Below are 21,329 nucleotides of genomic sequence, written 5' to 3' on the forward strand. Positions count from 1 at the left end.
CAACCGCTTCCCAATGGCTCCAATATGGCAGACCGTAGGATGAAGCGTCTGTGTGCAGGGTATAAATCTTTAACGCATTTCTCCGGGGTTATACTATTCCCGGTTTCATCAGAAGGTGAGTAGACTCCATTGTGGGTTTATATAACTCCCATAATTAACTAATTAGATTCATCCTGTTACAGACTGAGATTTCTCTCTCAATGGTTAAACACAGGTGCATGACAATCTAACCAATAGTGTCACTGATAGTCTTTTACAGATCTATCATAAAAATCTATGTGCAAATAATAAACAGGATTGAACTACAATATAACAACATATATGAATATTTAATAAAACAATAGTAACCATGTGGAGAGTCGAGCATAATTATAAAAATATAAAATTGTGTGTGTATATGTATATATATATATATACACACACACACATAAAAATGCATACACACATACATATCTTGGATGCATTATGGACAGAAAATCCAATTAAACAGTTCAGAAATAAATATAAATATTCTAGAGAAAGAAATAGGAAAAAGTGGAAGGGAAGGTATAATATCCACTATATGTGTGTAAACAATTATAGAGAAAGAGATGAAAGGGAATACGTAGAGATGTATAATATCCACTTAGTGTAGATATATATCTCTACTGTAAGCGGGTACGTCCACAATATACCAATTACAAAAAGCTAGACATAATGCAGGCAAATCAAATCATGATATTTAGAAATCAAGCTCAATCGTTTTGTTTAAACCATCTTGATATAATGTATGTAGCACATGAATTCAATAGGATTCTCTTGTACTGAAAAGATGTGGTACACGATGTTGGGTGAGACTGTTCACGATATTCTGTCGATGCCCTAAAAACCTTAGCTTAAATTTACGGGTAGTGCGTCCCACATATTGAATGTTAAAGGGACAGGATAACACATAATTCACAAACTCAGATTCACAATTAACAAAATAATTAATTTTAAAATTTTCTCCTGACTTATCTGAACAAAAACTACAGTAGCTTTGCGATTTGCTATGTGTTGACACGTAATACATCTCCCATGATTGCATTTATAGCATCCCAGGGGTTTCATTATCCCCGGAAAAAAATTGGTTTTATTTTTGTCATGTCCGTTTTTAAAGTGACTAGATACTAGATTTCTTCTCAAATTGTCTGCTTTTTTTAAAAGACAATAACCGGTGCCTCTGAAAGCTCATCTTCAGAATGGGATCTATTTTCAGGATAGATAAGTTGTTTTTTATAATACTTTTAATTCTATAGGACCACACTGTTATGTTTAGAGATAAATGCTGTTGAGTCATACTTATTATTCATTTTATTACTATTCTGTTTCGCTTGTAATAAAGATATTCTGTCTGTATCTAAGGTTTCTTTCATTGCATCTTCTAGAATTACCATAGGGTAATTTTTTTCCTTAAATGAATAAAACATAACTGATGCTTGTTCATTGAATACTGATTTTTCAGAACAATTAAGTTTCAGCCGACATAGTTGGCCCTTAGGAATGTTGTTTAACCAATATTTTTGATGGTTGCTATGATAGCTTAAATAATTGTTAGTCTTCTTCCTTTTGAAATGTGGATGTATGGATACAATTATCTACTATATCCACTCTAATATCCAAAAAAGTGATAGTGTTAGAGTGATATGTGTCAGTAAAGAACAAATTAAAATGATTGTGATTAATATGAGTGACAAAATCAGTGATCGAACATCCCCTTTCCAAATAAAAAATAGATAATCTATATATCTTGCGTAGAGGACTAGGTTCACGCCGAATGGGCCATTCCAGATTTATTCCTCCTCATATGCGCCCAAATAAATATTCTCATAACTCGGCGCGAACCTAGTCCCCATCGCAGTCCCAAGAACCTGAAGATAGAAAACGTGATCAAATAAAAAATAATTTTGTGTTAAAATAAAATGAATGGATGAAATGATGAAGTTGCGCTGTTCCGCCGACATCCCATCCTCCTCTTCCAATCTTTTTTTCACCATTTGAATCCCATAAATGGGGTATAATGGTGTACAGTGATGAAACATCACAAGTAAGAAGATGGTAATCATCCTGCCATTTAATTTCGGTTAACCGTTTGAGAAAATGGGTGGTGTCTTATATATGGGATCTCAACGAAACAGCGCAACCTTGTAAATGAAGATCCAAATAATGTGCGAGATTAGCTGTGAGAGACCCTTCACCAGAAATGGGATGCCCTGGTGGATTGTGCAGTGACTTGTTAATTTTGGGCAAATGATAATAAGTGGGTGTAATAGGGTGTAAAGGAAAAAGAAAATTGAAAATATCTTTTGTGGTGAGATTGATTAAAGCATCTCGTAACAATACAGACAGTTCACTTTGGTACAACTTGGTAGAGTCACATGGTAGTGTGGTATAGAACTTTTTATCAGACAATTGTCTGATTGCTTCTAATACATAATCAGAAGTGTTCAGACTGATGCCATGATGTTCTTATGTTACTTTGATATAAAAAAACTTTCATTGTTCTGTACATGGATGTGCTGGCTCTTTGTTCTTTGTGCACACATTCTAGTGTGTGCTGTCTGTCTAAAGTGAAACTATATATATATATATATATATATATATATATATATATTTTATAATTTCCTAATTTTATATTTTTATAATTATCATGCTCGACTCTCCACATGGTTACTATTTTATTAAATATTCATATTTTATATTGTAGTTTAATCCTGTATATTATAATAAAGTAAATTGTAGTGGTGCACTCTGGGACAATAAATAAAAGTAACTCAATGTAAGTGTCAATGTATTAGTGATTCGGGTTTGTGCAATGTCCTGTAAATAAATTCCAAAGTCCCAACTATAGGCTGAGAATCTGTCAAACTGTAGGCAGGGTGTTCTTTAAAAGACGTTGTTGTGATTAAGTCATTGGATAGTCTACGATGTATACCCCTATCCGGAGTTGAGTCTGTATAGGAAATAATGCTGTCTCTCATCTAAGGTTATCCTTGGATAGTCCCATCAATAAAGCTGTAGTAATATCTGTAGGGTGGGTGTTCTTACAGTGTGCTTCAAGGTATCAGAACCGCCTTTACCTCCTCTCCACCTCAAATACAATATAGTAGCACAGTATCAGGGATCTTGAAAAACGCTATCATGCAGGTAGGTAAGAAGGAATCGTACTTACCCCGTATGCTGTGTTGCTACTGCTGGTTCTCCTCGTCCCGGTGCTTGTATGGATGTGTATGAGGGGCTACGGTGGGTAAGGGCTGCTGATGCACACTGATATAAGTTGTAAACAACTACAGACTCCGGTCTAAATTGAACTGATTTATTATAACTGATTAAAGAATCCAGTAAGTATTGACATCTAAAAAAAGCTTCCTGACATAGGAAACATTAGGCTAAGAACATGCCCAATAATGGGAATGTATAGGGAAAGTCTCTCATGGAAAGTTCTTGTCAATAGGGGGCGTGTCCCAACGCATTTCATCCGTTTTTTGCTGACTTTTTCAAGGGTGCCCACCCTCCTGTTCAGTCTCCTTATATAGGCTCTGTATTTGTGGCTGTGTCTGGCGCTTCTGTCTGTGCTGCGTGCACTTCCTGGTTGCGCGCGCGCACGCGCATCATAGTCTATCAGCGCTGCTGTGATGCCTGGCACTAGAGTGTGCATAGGTGTCTTCATATGTTGGCCGCGCATGTGCGGTCTCCGGTGGCCATTTTGTCATAGGTTTTAGTCCAGTATACCAGCGCTGATGTATTAGCAAGCGCTGGAGTGTGCATAGGAGTCCCAATATAGTAACTGCGCATGCGCGGTCTCCTGTGGCTATCTCTAGAAACTGCACAGATATAAAAGAATATGAAATACAAGGACAAAAATTGAAAGAACAATTCTCAGCTAAACAATATGATAGAACACAAGTGGAGGAAGCTTATGAGAATGTAAAAATGAGACCAAGGGAAGAATTATTAATATATAATGACAAAAAGAAGGAAGAAGACACGAATAAGAACAAAATATACTTCGTCACCAATTACAGTACGTCAGCCCCCAAAGTCAAAAATATACTTAAGACACTGGCCAATTTTGAAATTGGACAATAAATTGTCAACCATTCTGTCCGACCAACCGAATGTAGTGTACAGAAAAGCCCCTGATTTAAAACAAGAATTAGTTAAAAATCATCTAAAAAACATCAAATGTAGAAAACAATCCACATTGGATGGTAATTTCATCAATAGTGGTTTCTACCACTGTGGACAGTGTTTACCATGCAAATCACAAGGGTACCGTAGCACCATTCCAACTAACAGTATCTACAGTAATACAACCAAACAAGAATACAAAATTCGACATAGTTTAAGCTGTAATAGTAAAAACATTATTTACATTCTTGAGTGCCCATGCGGGCTACAGTATGTAGGTCGCACTACTAGAAGTTTAAAGATAAGAGTTGGAGAGCACATACGCAATATCAAGAAAGGGTTTGAACAACATAGCGTGTCGGAGCACTTTAAGAACAAACATGACATGAACCCAAAGGGGTTAAAATTTCTAGCGATAGATCAAGTTGCACCGTATTGGAGGGGGGGTGACCATAGCGCTAGAATTGATAAGATAGAAAGTAGGTGGATATTCAACCTACGCACATTAGTACCAGAAGGACTGAATATAGATCCATGACCAGTACTCACTATCCATGATGCACCCAATCACGGTGGCTAACATTGAGGACGTTTAACATAACCATAAACACTGTATGTACATACATATGTCCATATTTAATTCACCGTTATGTTTCTACAACATTCACCAATTACCGACCTAACCAAACAAAGAGGTGGACACCAGCACTATTCAGTGTTTATGGTTCCACATTGCACTACACTAACAATATCCTTATAATGCCTGGTTGACGGGTATATATAATCATATATTTATGGATTATACAATCAGTTATGGAAAATTATATAACAAGTTCTATAATGAACGATTATAGCCTCTCCATGACACATGATTATAAGTTAATCAAGGTATTTATAATTACAGCAAAGTGCAGGCAGTCATTTATTCACTTATTTAGTTTTGAATAGGGGTAATACCGTCAGCATAAGAGGAGGATCATATTAACATAAAATTGATTGTAGTACAACAAACTAGGAGAAAGTAGCCCGTATACAAACACAAGCACTGGTCCTTTAATGATTAACATATGTGCAAAATGGCCACTAAAGGAGTAGCAATGGAAAATAGGGACAGCAATTTGTTGCAATAATTTATTTAAATAGCCACCTTATTACTTATTCATTCATTCATTTATTTAGACACCTCATGATTGTGTAGCTGTGTTGATATTGCTAAAAAGCATTAGGTAAGATGGCTGCTGTTCAGACAGACACTAAAGTGTCAGTGACAATCTACTAACATGAAGATGCAGTTCTAGAGATAGCCACAGGAGACCGCGCATGCGCAGTTACTATATTGGGACTCCTATGCACACTCCAGCGCTTGCTAATACATCAGCGCTGGTATACTGGACTAAAACCTATGACAAAATGGCCACCGGAGACCGCACATGCGCGGCCAACATATGAGGACACCTATGCACACTCTAGTGCCAGGCATCACAGCAGCGCTGATAGACTATGACGCGCGTGCGCAACCAGGAAGTGCACGCAGCACAGACAGAAGCGCCAGACACAGCCATAAATACAGAGCCTATATAAGGAGACTGAACAGGAGGGTGGGCACCCTTGAAAAAGTCAGCAAAAAACGGATGAAATGCATTGGGACACGCCCCCTATTGACAAGAACTTTCCATGAGAGACTTTCCCTATACATTCCCATTATTGGGCATGTTCTTAGCCTAATGTTTCCCATGTCAGGAAGCTTTTTTTAGATGTCAATACTTACTGGATTCTTTAATCAGTTATAATAAATCAGTTCAATTTAGACCGGAGTCTGTAGTTGTTTACAACTTATATCAGTGTGCATCAGCAGCCCTTACCCACCGTAGCCCCTCATACACATCCATACAAGCACCGGGACGAGGAGAACCAGCAGTAGCAACACAGCATACGGGGTAAGTACGATTCCTTCTTACCTACCTGCATGATAGCGTTTTTCAAGATCCATGATACTGTGCTACTATATTGTATTTGAGGTGGAGAGGAGGTAAAGGCGGTTCTGATACCTTGAAGCACACTGTAAGAACACCCACCCTACAGATATTACTACAGCTTTATTGATGGGACTATCCAAGGATAACCTTAGATGAGAGACAGCATTATTTCCTATACAGACTCAACTCCGGATAGGGGTATACATCGTAGACTATCCAATGACTTAATCACAACAACGTCTTTTAAAGAACACCCTGCCTACAGTTTGACAGATTCTCAGCCTATAGTTGGGACTTTGGAATTTATTTACAGGACATTGCACAAACCCGAATCACTAATACATTAACACTTACATTGGGTTACATTTATTTATTGTCCCAGAGCGCACCACTACAATTTACTTTATTACGATTTAGTAGGGGTGGGATACCTCTATTGGTGGCGCAGCTGAGGACAAATTATAAGAGAGACCCAGAGCGCTGTAAAAATCCTACTTGTTTATACAATCCTGTTTATTATTTGTACATAGAGTCTTTTACAGATCTATCATAAAAATCTATCAGTGACACCATTGGTTAGATTGTCATGCACCTATGTTTAACCATTGAGATAGAAATCTCAGTCTGTAACAGGTTGAATCTAATTAGTTAATTATGGGAGTTATATAAACCCACAATGGAGTCTACTGACCTTCTGATGAAACCGGAAATAGTATAACCCCGGAGAAATGCGTTAAAGATTTATACCCTGCACACAGACGCTTCATCCTACGGTCTGCCATATTGGAGCCATTGGGAAGCGGTTGCATCCAGCACGCTGCACGCAGCCACTAATACACTGACACTGTGGTCCGGCGGTGCGCTCAGAGAGAGAGCACGCACACCTGGCTCTGCTCCATTTCACGGTCTGCTTACCTGGAGCCATTGGAAAGCGATCACCTCCAGCACGCTGCATGCGGCTCACACCCACAGACACTGTGGTCCGGTTAGTGTGCCCAGAAAAAGAGCATGCACCGTTGGCTCCGCTCTAGAGACAGAACGATAGACAGAGACTCACGGTTCACAGTGTCACCACAGATCACCTTAAGCCAGTGGCCACGGCTCATTCTGCCTCATTTGACACCAGCTACACGTCCAGTCCCCATCTGGAACGGATCTCAGCGCGACATCAGGTACCAGTCTGACTGTCCACAAACGTTCATATTTGGCATTACCCACAGGTGACTATTCATACTAATTCGTCTGTGCCACCCTACATTTTTTACTATCCCACAGCCATATGTTTCACAGAGAACTGTAGTGGAACTATCACAGACCGTAGATCTAAAAGGAAAAGACAGTCAAGGGGTCTATCACACTACAACCATTATTGTTTGTTGTATACACAGTGTGCATCGTATATGTGGTCTTCATCATTATGATGTTTAATTTTTATGTCAATAAATGTTGTTATTAAATCTACGTGGCCATTCTTGAATTTACAAGCGCTCCCATATTTTGTATATTTTGTTCTATTAGCAGGTGCAGAACCTATTTTGAGAGCTGGCAGTACTTTGAAGAGTATATCAATTTGTTTTTCTCAGCGCACCTGAATTTTTTGGAGGGATCTGTTCTTTAGCCTTTTTGTACCACAGATTCCCTCTTGGTATGTTGAGTGTTCCTTGTGTACTTTGTACTTCCTTCTCCACTTTCCATCTCTTGCATTTAGGCTTGTTTACAAACTGAATGCCTGTGGCTGGGGGCGGGGTATATAGGGAGGATGACCAGTGCATGCTTGGACTTTCAAATCTGTAGCTGTTTGGTGCATTGGATCGCTCCAACTATATACTCCCAAAGTAAGTCCTGTGGACCTCGAAAAAGAGTTAATAAAGGTATGTTATACTATAACTCTAATTTTATGTACGGTTAAAGTCGCAGCACGGCATCTCTTGTACAGATTGAGAGGTGTTATTATACATCTGCGGTGCAGATAAGACACAAATTTAAAGAAAAAGCCACTAAACCACTCAGAACGTTAAAGTCGTGCCAGTTGTCTTGCGCCGTATGGCATATTGAGGTTAGGTGTATGAGGACACATCTGTACTTTTTAGGCTTGATGCAGGGCAATTTGTAGAAACCCAACTTAAAAATTTGATCTGTGGGATCTAATGATAAAGAATACAGAAGTTCTTTCAGATTTTCAAATGGCATTTATTGATTGAGTGGTCGTCTTTGGTTTAAACTATCAGAATGAAGTGTTTGTCACTTAAAATTTAAGAAGGTTTATTTCACAATATCGTATTCATCAGTTTAACTCATACATATGTGAAGATTCAGTTAGCCACAGGATAATTTGAACTGTCTGTTGTATTGGGTATAGTATGTTTACTTTCCTAGTGCTAGATCTGAATCAGGGGCCTCTTTAGTGAAAAGGTCCTGAATTTTCAGTTATAGACTTGTGATATGAATTCTTACCCTCAGACCGTAGGTTCCTATTCCTTACTCCGTGTTCAGCTTCTCTAACCGGGACACTCCCAGTGCGCTCTTCCAGGGGAACAGGCCCAATTTGTTTGCAGGGACTTGCTAAGCCTGTATAGTGCTTAGTTCAGGCTTGCTCCTCTCTCGTAAATATGTTATGTGCAGCTTCAGCATCAAGGGCCCAGAAGAGGTCACGTGGCTGCTTTTCGGTTGACCGTATGATTTGTTATTATTATTTTGTCAGCTCATTACACAACAGTTCCTGCCCCTGTGGCGTTTACAATCTATTTTCCTTTTAGTTGTTCCTTCAGACCACAGGGTGGTTGCAGTGGTCAGATTCTCACTCAAGTTTAACCCTCAGCTTCCTTATTATTATTATCTTTTATTTATATGGTGCCACAAAGGTTCCGCAGCATCTCATAAAGTACATAAACAAATGAGCAAACACGAAAACAGCGACTTACATTTCAAACCAATACAGGATAAGAACATAGTTTATAAACATTGCTGCAATAGCGATCATAATACTCAAAAAAGCAGCAGTGCATCAGCAACCAAGTGTTAAGTGCCCTTGTGGGGAGTTTGGAGTAGATGATCGTATGAGTGAGGGAAGAGAGCCCTTCTCGTGAAAGCTTACAATCTAAAGGGGAGGAGAAGACAGACAGGGGTGACACAGATAGGGTAGACTGTGATGAAGAAGCATGTAAGCAGCAGGTTAGGATGAGAGCTGAAGGGTTTTGATGTAGTGGGTCTTGAGAGCATATTTCAAGATTTGTGGAGAGTCAGAGAGGGATAGAGTTCCAGAGGAAGGGAGCGGCACGGGTCAGATCTTGGGAGTGGGAGGAAGAAATCAGTAGGCAAGGTAGGGGATGTAGTTATCGTTCACAATCCCGACTGCAGAATGCCGGCTAGGGATTCATGATAGACGTCGAAATACCAACACCTATCATCCCGACGCTAGAACCCAGGATGATGCAGGCCCGAACGAGGTAAGTCCGGGGTACCCGTCCTCTTAGCCATGGTGAGTTTGGGGGGGTTAGGATTAGTACAGGTAGCAGGGTTAGCGTTAGGTTTTTTCGGGGGGAGGTGAGGGTTAGGTTTAGGGAGAGGTGAGGGTTAGGTTTAGGCACCACTAAGGGAGGGTTAGTGTTGGGGGGGAGACAGGGGAGGTTAGGATACTTACCTGCCTCTGTCGGGATCTTCATCCTGTCGGTCAGCTGCTGTCGGGATTTGAGCCGGCGGCATTTCAATCCCATTCCCATTTGTAGGAAAGGGAGGGAGTTAAGTGTGATGCAGATGAAGGTGTGGTGAGATGATAGGGAGAGGAGGGTGGTGCAGAGTTTAGTGGTGGGGTAGTAAGACTGTTGTGGGGCAGAAAAGAATGAAAGTGTAGTAACCAGAACAATACAGACAAAGGAGGGGAGAGAAGAGAGGGAAAAAGTGGAGGAGACTAGGGGAAAGATAGAGGTGGGAACAGTGGGCAGAATAAAGGATTAGGCAGGCACTGAGTAAAGAGAGAATTTGAAGAAAACACGGTTATGGTGTGGATGAGGTAAGAAGGGGGAGGAAAACTGGAAGTAGGAATAGTGTCTGTATGAGAACAACAGTGTTAAAGATTTTGTAAAAATGCTGGTGAAAGAACACTGTTGGTGAATATGTATGCTCGATTACAAAAGTTTTTTTTCTATAGGGTTCACAGGAATTACCTCGGGGGTATGAAGTTGGAGCGATCCAATGCACCAAACAGCTCAAGCTTTGGGACTCCCAGCATGCACTGGTCTGCCTCCCTTTATATTCTGCCCTCAGCCACAGGCATTCAGTTTTTTTGTTTGGTGCACGGCAAGCCAGTCGCAGCTGTAATGCAGCAGGACTTCCTAGGCAGTCCTAAGCTTTTTTTCTTTTATGATTTATGCTTCCTTAGGCGGCGGATTCTTCTCTCCGCGCAGGAGCGTCCCCACCCTTAAGGGGACTGTTTTAGGACATCCCCATGGTAATTCCTATGGACCCTGAAGAAGAAAATATCTGTTATGGTATAACATACCTTAGTTAACGCTTCTTCTTCGAGGTCCACAGGGCGCCCACCCTGATGCACCTGGCCTCAGGTGGATCTGTTCTTTAGCCTTTTTGTATCACAGATTCCCTCTTCGTATGTTGTGTTCTTGTGTACATTGTACTTCCTTCTCCATTCTCCGTCTCTTGCCGTTAGGTTTGGTTACAAACTGAATGCTTGTGGCTGAGAGCGGGGTAGGCAAAAGCAATGGTAAATCAGATTGTATATGCAAGGTTAAAGAGGTTACTTGACATTGGTACAAATATAAAGTTAGTTTTTAGTGAAAAAAAAAAAGACGCAGCACAAATAGTAGCAAGTAACCTGGTAATTTATTTTTAATCATAAAACAAGGAGTTAATTGTTGCATATCCTGGTTATGCAGGCAGCAGGTGTTTGTTGTGAAGGGGTAGTGAACTCACACTTGATGCTCCATAGGTGTCCATATGCAGTGTTGATTGTAGTTTTTTTTTGGATGATGTTTTACTTCGGTTTAATGCCGGTGTAACGCTGAAATTTTCCCTAAATTCTATTTTGCACTTTGAAATCTGCACTTATGAATCTGCTAGCTACAGCCTAGGCCTACAGCATCCTAATTAATGACAACCGCCTCCACTGGCCAGCCAATACAGACCTAGCAATAAAATTGCTTAAACATATGTAGCACATACCAAACATTTAGGACTAAAAATCAATCATGCCTACAATCAATCTATAGACTGGAGATAGTAGTTATGGCAATTTATATACAATAAAATATTATAAGGCACCAGCAGACTTCAGATAACAATTGCTGATTACCTAAATATATAATTCAAACAGAGCAGCACATGTGGAGTAATGTTCTGCAGCAGACTTCAGATAACAACTGCTGATTACCTGTTGAAGACAGAGGTCGGGGGGGGTCAGTTCAATGAATATCAGCTGAGGATATAACCAGTAGTGCCGATGTAACGCTGACATTTTCCCTAAATTCTATTTTACACTTGTGAAATCTGCACTTATCTGCTAACTACAGCCTAGTACTAGACCAGCCAAAAACTTTGGCATGATGGTCAAGATGCCCTTTCAGGTACACCTTTGGTGGGAATTCCCATGTTGTGTTTGAGTCCACTTCGGATGGTTGGGCGATGGGAACCTTCTCAAAGGAAATACAGTATGTCATAGACTTATATGGTCTGGCACCAAGGTGATTCTTATAACAGGTCGTCTTGCAGATCCTCTATGACTTTGGCAGTGTAGGTAGGGGGGAGTATCTTTGGTCTGATCGGTAGAGTGATTGTATGAGGGTTCCAATCCGGTTCAGACCCGGAATTTAGCCAGCGCTGACCCAGGATCTTCCCGAGTCGGTGCCGTTCATACCGGAGCCGGGTCAGCAGAGACCCGGCTTTTCTGATGTTGAAGTGGACGCTTGGAGATCACGTCATCTCCAAGTGCCACTGTAGCCGGCCAATCGGCAGGCAAGCGGCGTGATCAAGGTCACCCTGACCCGGATCGCGCCGTTTACACTGCAGGGTTTCACAGGTTGTTCCCGTGTAAAACCCTGCAATTTACCTGGGTTGGATTGCTGGGTCACTCAACCCGGCAATCCCACCCAGTCCACTTTACACCAAGGAGCTACCCGGGTTTTAGCTCTGGTGTAAAAGGGGTATAAGTAATTTGGAGCACCGCATTGTCTGTTAGGAGTGCCTATCTACCACTCTGTCATACTGAAGCATTTCCTGATCAAAGGCTGCTCCAGCACTTACTCCCCCTGCCGTTCCAATTATAGTAGACCTGCCATGTAGAAGTTTTTTTTTTTTTAAATTAAAATTATTCTAAAATTATTAAATACAAGTGATGACTGATGAGCCCCTGACACATCCCTTGTGTACTGTTTTGATAGTAATTTGTGGGGGCTTCAATAAAATCAACCTGGTTGCTACGTTTATTGTCTAGTTTTATTTTCATTCTTTATTATTGTCCTTTTTTATTTAGTAATATGTTCCTTTCATATATTCACAGAAGAGACACTGGAATCTGATGAAGCAGACTCAGCTGCTGGTGTGCTTATTAAACTTTTCTGTGTACACACGAAGTAAGTTTTTTATTTTTGCATTTGTTTTGTAATTTTGTTAGTCTGTTTTGCAAGGCCAGGCCATAAATGTGCTAATTCACAGTGCTAATATACTGCACATACTTTTAGTTAATTATGTTGTTGTTTTTTTTTTCTTAATTTAGAAAGAATCAATATATTATGCAGCACTTTACATGTTTTAATTGTTCTCTGTCCCAGTTCAGTTTAGTATATATTCTCTACCACACAAAAACACATTAAGGTCTGTTTCATCTTGTTCTAATTAGTCAACCAGTATGTTTTTGGACTTTGGGAAAGAAATTTAAGCTCGCGAAGGAAAACCCACATGAACATAGCTCACCGTTCACTGCTGTAGGAGTTAAATTAGAAAGGGACAATTAAGACTATGACTATGAGGTCAAGCCAATTAGGTGCGACTTGTGAGTAGCAACTTGTTCTTGAAGCTTGCAAACTTGGCACAAATCCGCGCTCCCGAGAATGCGAGCGCCCAGTGGGCCACTTTTGGTAAGCAGAACTGGCGCTGCGGGATGCATATTCACAGTACTCGTGGCGTAGGTTTGCAAAATGACTGCCAAATGAAATGTTAGAGAAGTGCATGAAAAAGCGGGGAGACCATCCTGGACCCCCCAAAAATGATAATTTTGTTAGCAGGACCGTATAGAAGGCTGTTTGTGGGCATTAGGAAGGTACTGAATGTTTTTTGGTGTCAAATGACTGATTTGTGTTTTTTTTTTTTTTTTTTAAATGCAAAACTTTTTTTCTTTTAACTGAAACAAATTAAACAAAAAATGCAAAAAAAATTGTAGAAAAAGTGATTTTGGGGTACTTTGAGGGCACCTTGAAAAATTGTACAAAAATGATGATAAACAATTATTTTACAATTAACTTTGAAACAACGAAAAAGTTGATTTTGGGGTAATTTGAAGACAATTTTTTTTTAACCCCAATAAATGACATGTAATTATTGAACTTATTAAGCTAATTGGAAACTTCCAATTGCCTAATTAGTCATTAGGGTTGGTGTCTAAGGGTTCAGCGCAGTGTACAGACATTTTAATCTTAAAATAAAAATTTTCTTTTCCATCTCTCACCCTCAGGGAGTTGCGAATGGATAAATGCAAATTCAGTCTGACAGCTTCAGTGTGAGTTGCCAGTTGGATTGCAAAATTACTTCGCTATGCGAATTCGAAGAGAAAATAGCAATTCGCACCTTATTCGATTGACCCCTAAATCTCTTAATCTTTGGAAGAGCTACTAAGGTTTTGGTAGCATCACAATGTGGTTTAATTTAAACATCTGTAAGAAGAAAAGTGTACCTTTAAAAATAGCATTGTTACAAAATTTAACCACTGTAGGTGTTTCAGCTGTGTATAATAAACAAAATTTCTAGCATGTACATGCAAAGATAAATTGGACTTTACCCTGTTGCCTTATGAGACATCTCCAGGATTGTTGATGAAAAAAGCACTTGGGAACATGGAACAAATTAGAATATACTACATATCAGTGATAACATTTTATTTTAGTTAGGGATAACAAACTTCGTAAACACACTTTTCACCACCTTGGTTAGTTTGCCTTAATCAAGCTGCCAGTGTGATGCCAAAAGTATTACCGTGACAACCGGGATCACATGATCTCAAATGTCATCCGTGGGAGATCGCTAATTGATAGCATTTTCAGTAGCACATGATGTGATTTTGTAAAACAAGCAACAGTATTAGCCACCAAACTAAAAGTGATGATTCAGCTAAATAGAGAACCAATATGTATAAATACTGAAAACTGATTGTTGTTTGAGACCTTATAGTGTCTGATATTGAAGCAGAGACCATATTATATAAGGAGAAGTTCTTTGTTCATTCTGGCACCACCTGTATTTATGAATTGTATTGTAAATGGGTCAAACTAAGGAAATGTGAAGCTGAGTTTCTGTATTATGGTCTAATTGTATATGATTACTCTACAGTTTTTTTTATTACATTTAAAAAATCGCAAAAAAATCTTTTTACACGTTGTTGTTATGGGATATGGTGTATAGAATTTTAAGGACAAATATTAATTTATTCCATTTTGTAATAAGGCTGTAACATAACAAAATGTGGAAAAAGTGAAGCGTTGTGAATTCTTTCCGGATGCACTGTAAACCCATTTTGACAGCAGACAAACCATTTATTGGGTGAAAAAATGACATCAAAAATAAAAAAATATGCATCTGTTCAATAGATGCACTGTGGGTCTGCTTCACTACGGATCGCGGCTGCGATTACACACACAGGTTTTCTGCAAAAATATGCTAATGAATGCAATCGCAGTGCCATCATAGAGCCAGCATAGAGACTCCCACTACCGCTATCTCACATCCGTAATACCTTGCAGTCCTTAGTATACATCGGGAGCATCGAGTAACATCGGCCCCTCATGCAGAATTAAAGCTGGTCTGACCTTACTCAGATATTGCTAACCTTGTTGCATGCAGTGAGTATACAAGCTGTGTATGCCGTCGCAGTGGCTAATTTGTGCACGCCCATGCAACGGACAGGCATGCTTGCGTTAATCAGACTACTCCCCTGTCACCACCCCCAAACGCTGACCTCCCGTCACTAACTCTGCGATGACTTTGTGTGAGCTGCGTGATCACAGTGCGATCGCAGTTCTGTGGTGCATACGCATGCACAGTACGTAACAATCAGCTGTCTGCATACGCTATCGCAATAGCGATCCATAGTGAATCAGGCCCTGAGAATTTAACCAGGGTGCACAGTAATATGAAAATCAATAATAGCAATAGGCAAGATGATTTTATGCACTCATGTGTTTTAGGGCTCTGCAAGATGTGCAGATAAGGTTTAAGCCTCACCGGAGTTTGGAGTCAGCTGTCCTTACTTCAAAAGGAACACCTGAAGATTTTGGTATGTTCTTTATTTCATATTCATTTAATAATTCCCTAGATATGAAACTAAAGCTTTCAGATTTAAACAAAAAATTTAAGAAAGCATTTTTGAAGATATTCAGAAAGAAATCATTTTAATAATAATTTCTGCCTTTAAAATGCCCTATCAGATTCTACTTAACATTTAACTAGCACCTTCTAGAAGATAATAGCTAGAATCTAATTGGCTGCTATGGGCAACATCTCCATTTTTAAAAACTGTCACTTTAGTAAATATACCCCTTAAAGTAATGCCACTTAAAAGTAAAAAATGTTTTTTTTTTCTCTAGAGATTTTGTGAGCTTATACATTTGTCTTTGCTATAAATGATATCCCTTTACAAAAAAATGTAGGTTGTATAAAGGACAACTCTTCATCTAACTTTAGTTTTGATCATTTTCATAGATATGGTAAAATCTATAGAGCTACTGTATTTTCCTTCAATGCAACTGAATTCTGATTCATTGAGTGTCTCTGAAGGTTTCAGCACACCAGCCCTGCACCACTCTAACCTTTTGTTTAGATGCAATACCATTGTTATGTTACATCATTAATTTTTTAACCAAAACATCAGTTACAGGCATTGTCTACAATAAAGATGTTATGCATTCAACAGAGAAAAATAAATTGAACTTCATTATTCTTATCGGGCTAATCATTAAACTGCTTTGAATGCAGATGGCCCTGTTTTTTGTACACTTGTAGTACAGACAGAACATTAATAGCTAGCACCAGCTATGTTTTGGAATGGAAGAGGGCACAATATAATGATGTGCTCTGCACAGAGTGGGACATTGGGGGAATTCAATTAGCTGCGGTTATGTTCCATGTGCTAATTGATCCTCCGGGGCTTTTTAACGGGGATTTTTTCCAGGTCTGATCCCACCGAAAAGAAATCCCTTATAAATACCGTCTTAACTAGTGCAGCGATCCTGTTAACGCATAGGTCTGTGAACTTATTACTGATTTTGTGTGTTAACATGTTAATTTAACGGGCGTTAAAAAGGGGCTTTGGTGATAAAGGGTCTGGAATTGAATAGCCCCAAGCATTAAAGCACAAGGCTACCACCATTTTTCACTCCCGTTAAATTAAAGGGGCTGATTGAATTCGGACCTTAGTCTATTGAGGTTTAACTAGGTGCTGTGTTTTTTTTTTTTTTTTTTATCAGGAATGTGGTATAAATATCCCAATTCCTTTCTGGTTACTAGGGAGATGATCATATTGTTGTGTGTATACCTGTCTCCAATTAGCCCCATTAATCTCAATCTCTGCTGCTATGTTGGCCACCTTTCACTTTAATAAATGTGTGCTAGAGCAACCAGGTTGTAATACAGTGGGGCCAGGCACAAAGTCCTGCGCACCCACTAGACCACCAGAGACACAGGGCTGGAGCTGGTAAGGATGCTCCAGCGTCCTGGGGGTTAAATGCAGGCCAGGGGAGTGCGCCTTCCCTGTCTCACAGCCGATGCCTCCCCTGCTGCCCACAGCGCCTTTCCACAGCAGCCTGGCGGGCTGTGTCAGCCCTCCTCCCCCAGACCCGCCTCCTCTCAGCTCCTCAAATGCCATATTCTCCCATAAAATGTGTAGGCGCTGAACGCTGTTCTCAAGGTGGCATCGCAGTCCGGGCCCCCCCGCATACCTTTCCTCCGGTGTCGGGTCAGAGTGTGCAGCACTATTTCCTACCAGACTCGGGTCTGTGTAGTTGATCATAGTGCCATTAGTGCAGGTGGAATTTTCTGCATTGTATGTGACCATATGCTAGCGCTGTCTGACTGTATTCTCTAGATCTCTTACTGTCAACCATTTTACTATCCCTGTCCTTTTCTGTTTACAAAGCCCTTGCAGTGCAGTACTGTCAGGGTGCAATTTGCCTCACAGTAAATGTTATTTTTCTGTGGGGGGAGTCACATACATCCTATTTACTCTCATTTCTGGGAGTGAGGATTCTGCACATAATGATGTCCCTATCCACCCGTCCTGTGCCAAATGTAAGGTGCGCATAGGGGAAGGATATGTGGTCACTGAGGGTTTATGTGCTTTGTGTTATGTTATCTCACGTCCACTTACTGTCTCTGCTTCTGTGCAGGAACCTCCCTGGGCTTGTTTTGGTCAGGTACTTACAGCCATTGCGGGACGGTTAGTGCCCCCCCCCTAGCGTTTCCCCAGTTTGGATTTTAACAGCAGGCGGTGGTCTCATCCCCCATGCAGGGGTTCCCCAGACAGTTGGAGGTACTCCAGTGCCTCCCTCAAATGCATCCTCAGGTCTCTCCGGAACCTGTTTGGGTAAATTCTTTGTCCACCACGGTACTGAACCTGATGGACATTTTACAGTGGGAATCACTGCTGCGGCCTTCTAAAAGGCCATGATTGTCATCTCAGGCCCCACGTTATGACATCTGATGACGGTGAGCTCCATGACTTATTTGACTCTGTGCCCCCCCTAGGGAAACGGAGTCTAAATATAAGATACGGGCTGTCCTTGTGGCTTCGGTTATTGAGGATGAAGATCCCCCTGCGGCTAATTCTAAATATTCCTAGTGGATCATTTGGAGGTGGCATGGAAATCTTCTGGTAAGCGTTTCTAACCTCAAAGGCGCTCGGCTTATGAATACTCTTTTGCGGAGGATTTTGTCACCAAATAGGAACAAACCCTTCCCCCCCCCCCCCAGGCGGGTTCTCATGTTACACGCCTAGTGAAGAGTGCAACCTTGCCTATGCCATCAATGTCCTCCTTGAAGGATGTTATGGATTGCAAGGTGGAACCTTGTTTGAAATCTATATACTCCCTTGCTGGAGGGGCTTCCAGGCCAGCTATGGCTATATGCTGGGTGGCCAGAGCCTTGGAAGCATCTTTCGCTCCGGATAATGCAAATGAGCAGATGGAACTTAGTGGGCAATCTCAGGGATGCAGCCACATATATTAATCAGTCCAATTGAGAATCTGTGGTCAGACTTGAAAATTGCTGTTCACAAGCGGAAACCATCCAACATGTGTGTGTTCACTGAGTATACCAGTGGTTCCCAAACGTTTTTGAATCACGGCGCCCCAGAGTACCAGCATAGTCATCACTGCACCCCTAAGCCAAAAGTTTATTGAAAAATTCTGAAAACAATGTAGTAAAGTGATGTAAATTGTGCTGACCTGTCATCCTTAGGTTCAGTGGTGGTGGAGAGGTTTGCACTTCTGTTTTTGTCCACATATTTACATTACATTGATCTTAAATAATTTGAATTGGTGCTGGACCACCAACTTGAGGCACCCCTGCATGTGTACCAGCGTGAGGTCAGGACTCGTGGTCTAGGGTGCAGTCTCCTCTGGAGATGTGGGTTCAGATCCCACTTCTGTCACATTGGTAGTGCTCCTGTCTTGGGACCAGCACTGCCCAGGTTCAAGTACCATACATGACTCACATATGCCTTAGCGGGTTCCCAAGCTCTCCCAGGAGCAGCACTCTGGGAAACTCTGTTCGCTCCCCTCTAACTTCCACGGTTATTGTTCAGGTCCTTGCCTCTTACATCTGGACAGATGGTGGACTACTTGTTCTATCCCATCCTCATCCTCTAGGCGCTAGCAGGGACTACAGTATTCTCAAGTTCAGCATGGGGTCGCTCCGCTCAGTCATTCACTCAGACTAGAGGTTTGCAAACCATCCTTTCACATATAGGAGGCCTATTGACACATTGCCATCTGAATCAGTCGGCCTACACCCACCCTGAACACGCTCAACCTCGTCTGATCTTAACTAAGCAAAGTCAGGCTTGGTTAGTACGTGGATGGGAAACAGTCTGGGAATACCAGCTGCTGTAGCTTCCTCGGATATGCTGTGCAGTACAATCGCTTCCAGTTCCGGTATCTCGGTTACAGTAGGTCCTCAGCCTACTGGTTTTCATGAGGACATTCATTGCAGCTCCGGGTGACCTGCTTATCTGGGCTCAGTCACTGGATATCCATCTCTCTCTTTGGTGTTCCCACAGATTGATAATTATTTGGAAGCCTTTTTCCTTGGTGGAGAGCTTTGCTGCATTCCAATGGTCGGTGGGTATTACTCCCTGCTGTTAGAATAATGGTCTTCTGTTTACTGTTCCCTCCTTTCTGGCAGGCTGAACTTGGGCTCTATAATCTATCCCTTTGACAGGGCGCAGTTTCGGCAGTTTGCTGTTTCACTCCCTGCCTCTTCACAGGGAATTTCGAGCCCTATGATATAAATCCAATCTGATTTTTATTACACATAGCTAAAGGGGACCCATTTGGCTATAAGCCGTTCTTGTTGGGACCCAGAACAAGGGTCCTTCTCACCACTGATGCACACCTTCGTGGGTGGAGGGCAGGATCGGTGGACGGCGAGCCTGTTATCGATTTTCATTCTGTTGTTCTGGTTGGTTTTCAGAGCTCTTTGTCTGGTTCGACCCCTCCAACATCGTCCGGTAGTAGTCTGACCGGACAGCGTGATACCTGTTGCCCACATAAGCCATAAGGGTGGCACTCTCAGTTTCGGTTCCATTAAGTTGGTCACCCGCTCCCCAGCGTCATCTCGTGGCTCTGTAGGTGGCCTTCCTTCTCACAGTTCACTGAGGTGAGTGGGCTCTACATTCTGACGCTTTTTGGTGCCTCGTTATCACTGGGGCCTGACGGACATCAAAATTATAGTGTCTCGCATAACAAGTTACCGCGATACTGTTCCGCCTCCAGAGTTCCTGGAGCTCTCCTATTGGTAGCTGCCGCAGTACAGTGGGTACACTCTTATTTATCTTTCCTCCCCTGTTCATGCTTCACGGATCGCAGTAGGAAGGAAGCATGGTGATCCTTGTGGCTTAGCTTGACCACGGCGGCCGTAGTACGCAGCTCTTCTGCCTAATGCATCTTTCTCTGTCGGTTTTTGATCTCCGAGCCTGTGCTCCCATTGGATTTTGGCCCGCCTCGCTTTACCAGCGTGGCTCTTGTCACCAGTCTTCAAAGCTAGGAAGTATTTTTTCAGAGGGGGTCAGTTGTACCCTACGGCATGCCGAGTAGCCCTCTTCGATCAGAATTCTTTCCGAATTAGAGGACCTGTTGAGCAGTTGGAATAGAGGCTTCTTCCCCAGATCATTCCAGCTATCTTGATACCTCTTTTTCTGAGCAATTTGGTCCTTTGGCCCTCTTCTTGGTGATACCAGTTTCTAACCTTTCATTTCTCCTCCAACGACTGCATGTGCAGAGGTTCAGATGCTTTCTTTCGTTAGGGCGTCCTCTGTGTGCAGTCACCGTTTGTTCTTACCAGGTGGATCCTTCAAACCTTTTTTGGTTCATTGGACTTTGTAGGCTCCCTTAGGAGCCATTGATTCCCTGATTGTGGTTGGTTTACCGGGACAGCGATCTTCTTGCCATTACTTAGCACAGTGGGTGTCGGTTTCAGTGCCTTGTCTTGTTGCTCCCCCTCTCTGATCTTATACTCGGACCGTTCTGCGATCTCGCTTGGGTTCCACCCCAAAGTTGTGTCTCTGTTCCTCTCCTACCTGGGGTTGTTGCGGTCCGGACTCATCAGCGAAGGATGTATCTATGAATGTAGGCTTCCGGTAATTTTTCCCTGAACAGACCCAGAGCTCCGTTTCTCTGTGGTCCTATTCGATTTTCACAAGTGGGGCTGGTCAGTTTCTGAACAGATTAACTTGGTGGCTCTGCTTAGCTATCCGCCACACTTTGTGGCAGATTT

General features: G+C 41.6%; 1 protein-coding gene across 1 annotated transcript in view; it reads left to right on the forward strand.

The window, feature by feature from the left end:
• EDC4 (enhancer of mRNA decapping 4) overlaps positions 1 to 21,329 on the forward strand; it is a 516,382-nt gene that overhangs the window by 236,826 nt on the left and 258,227 nt on the right. Inside the window, exons 13-14 of the mRNA XM_088470908.1 lie at positions 12,634 to 12,706; positions 15,530 to 15,618. Of these exons, the coding sequence (XP_088327034.1) occupies positions 12,634 to 12,706; positions 15,530 to 15,618 (162 nt within the window). The remainder of the gene's footprint in view (positions 1 to 12,633; positions 12,707 to 15,529; positions 15,619 to 21,329) is intronic.

Source organism: Taudactylus pleione, unplaced genomic scaffold, assembly GCF_031769625.1.
Source record: "Taudactylus pleione unplaced genomic scaffold, aTauple2 ptg000106l, whole genome shotgun sequence".
NCBI classification, from domain to species: Eukaryota; Metazoa; Chordata; class Amphibia; order Anura; family Myobatrachidae; genus Taudactylus; species Taudactylus pleione.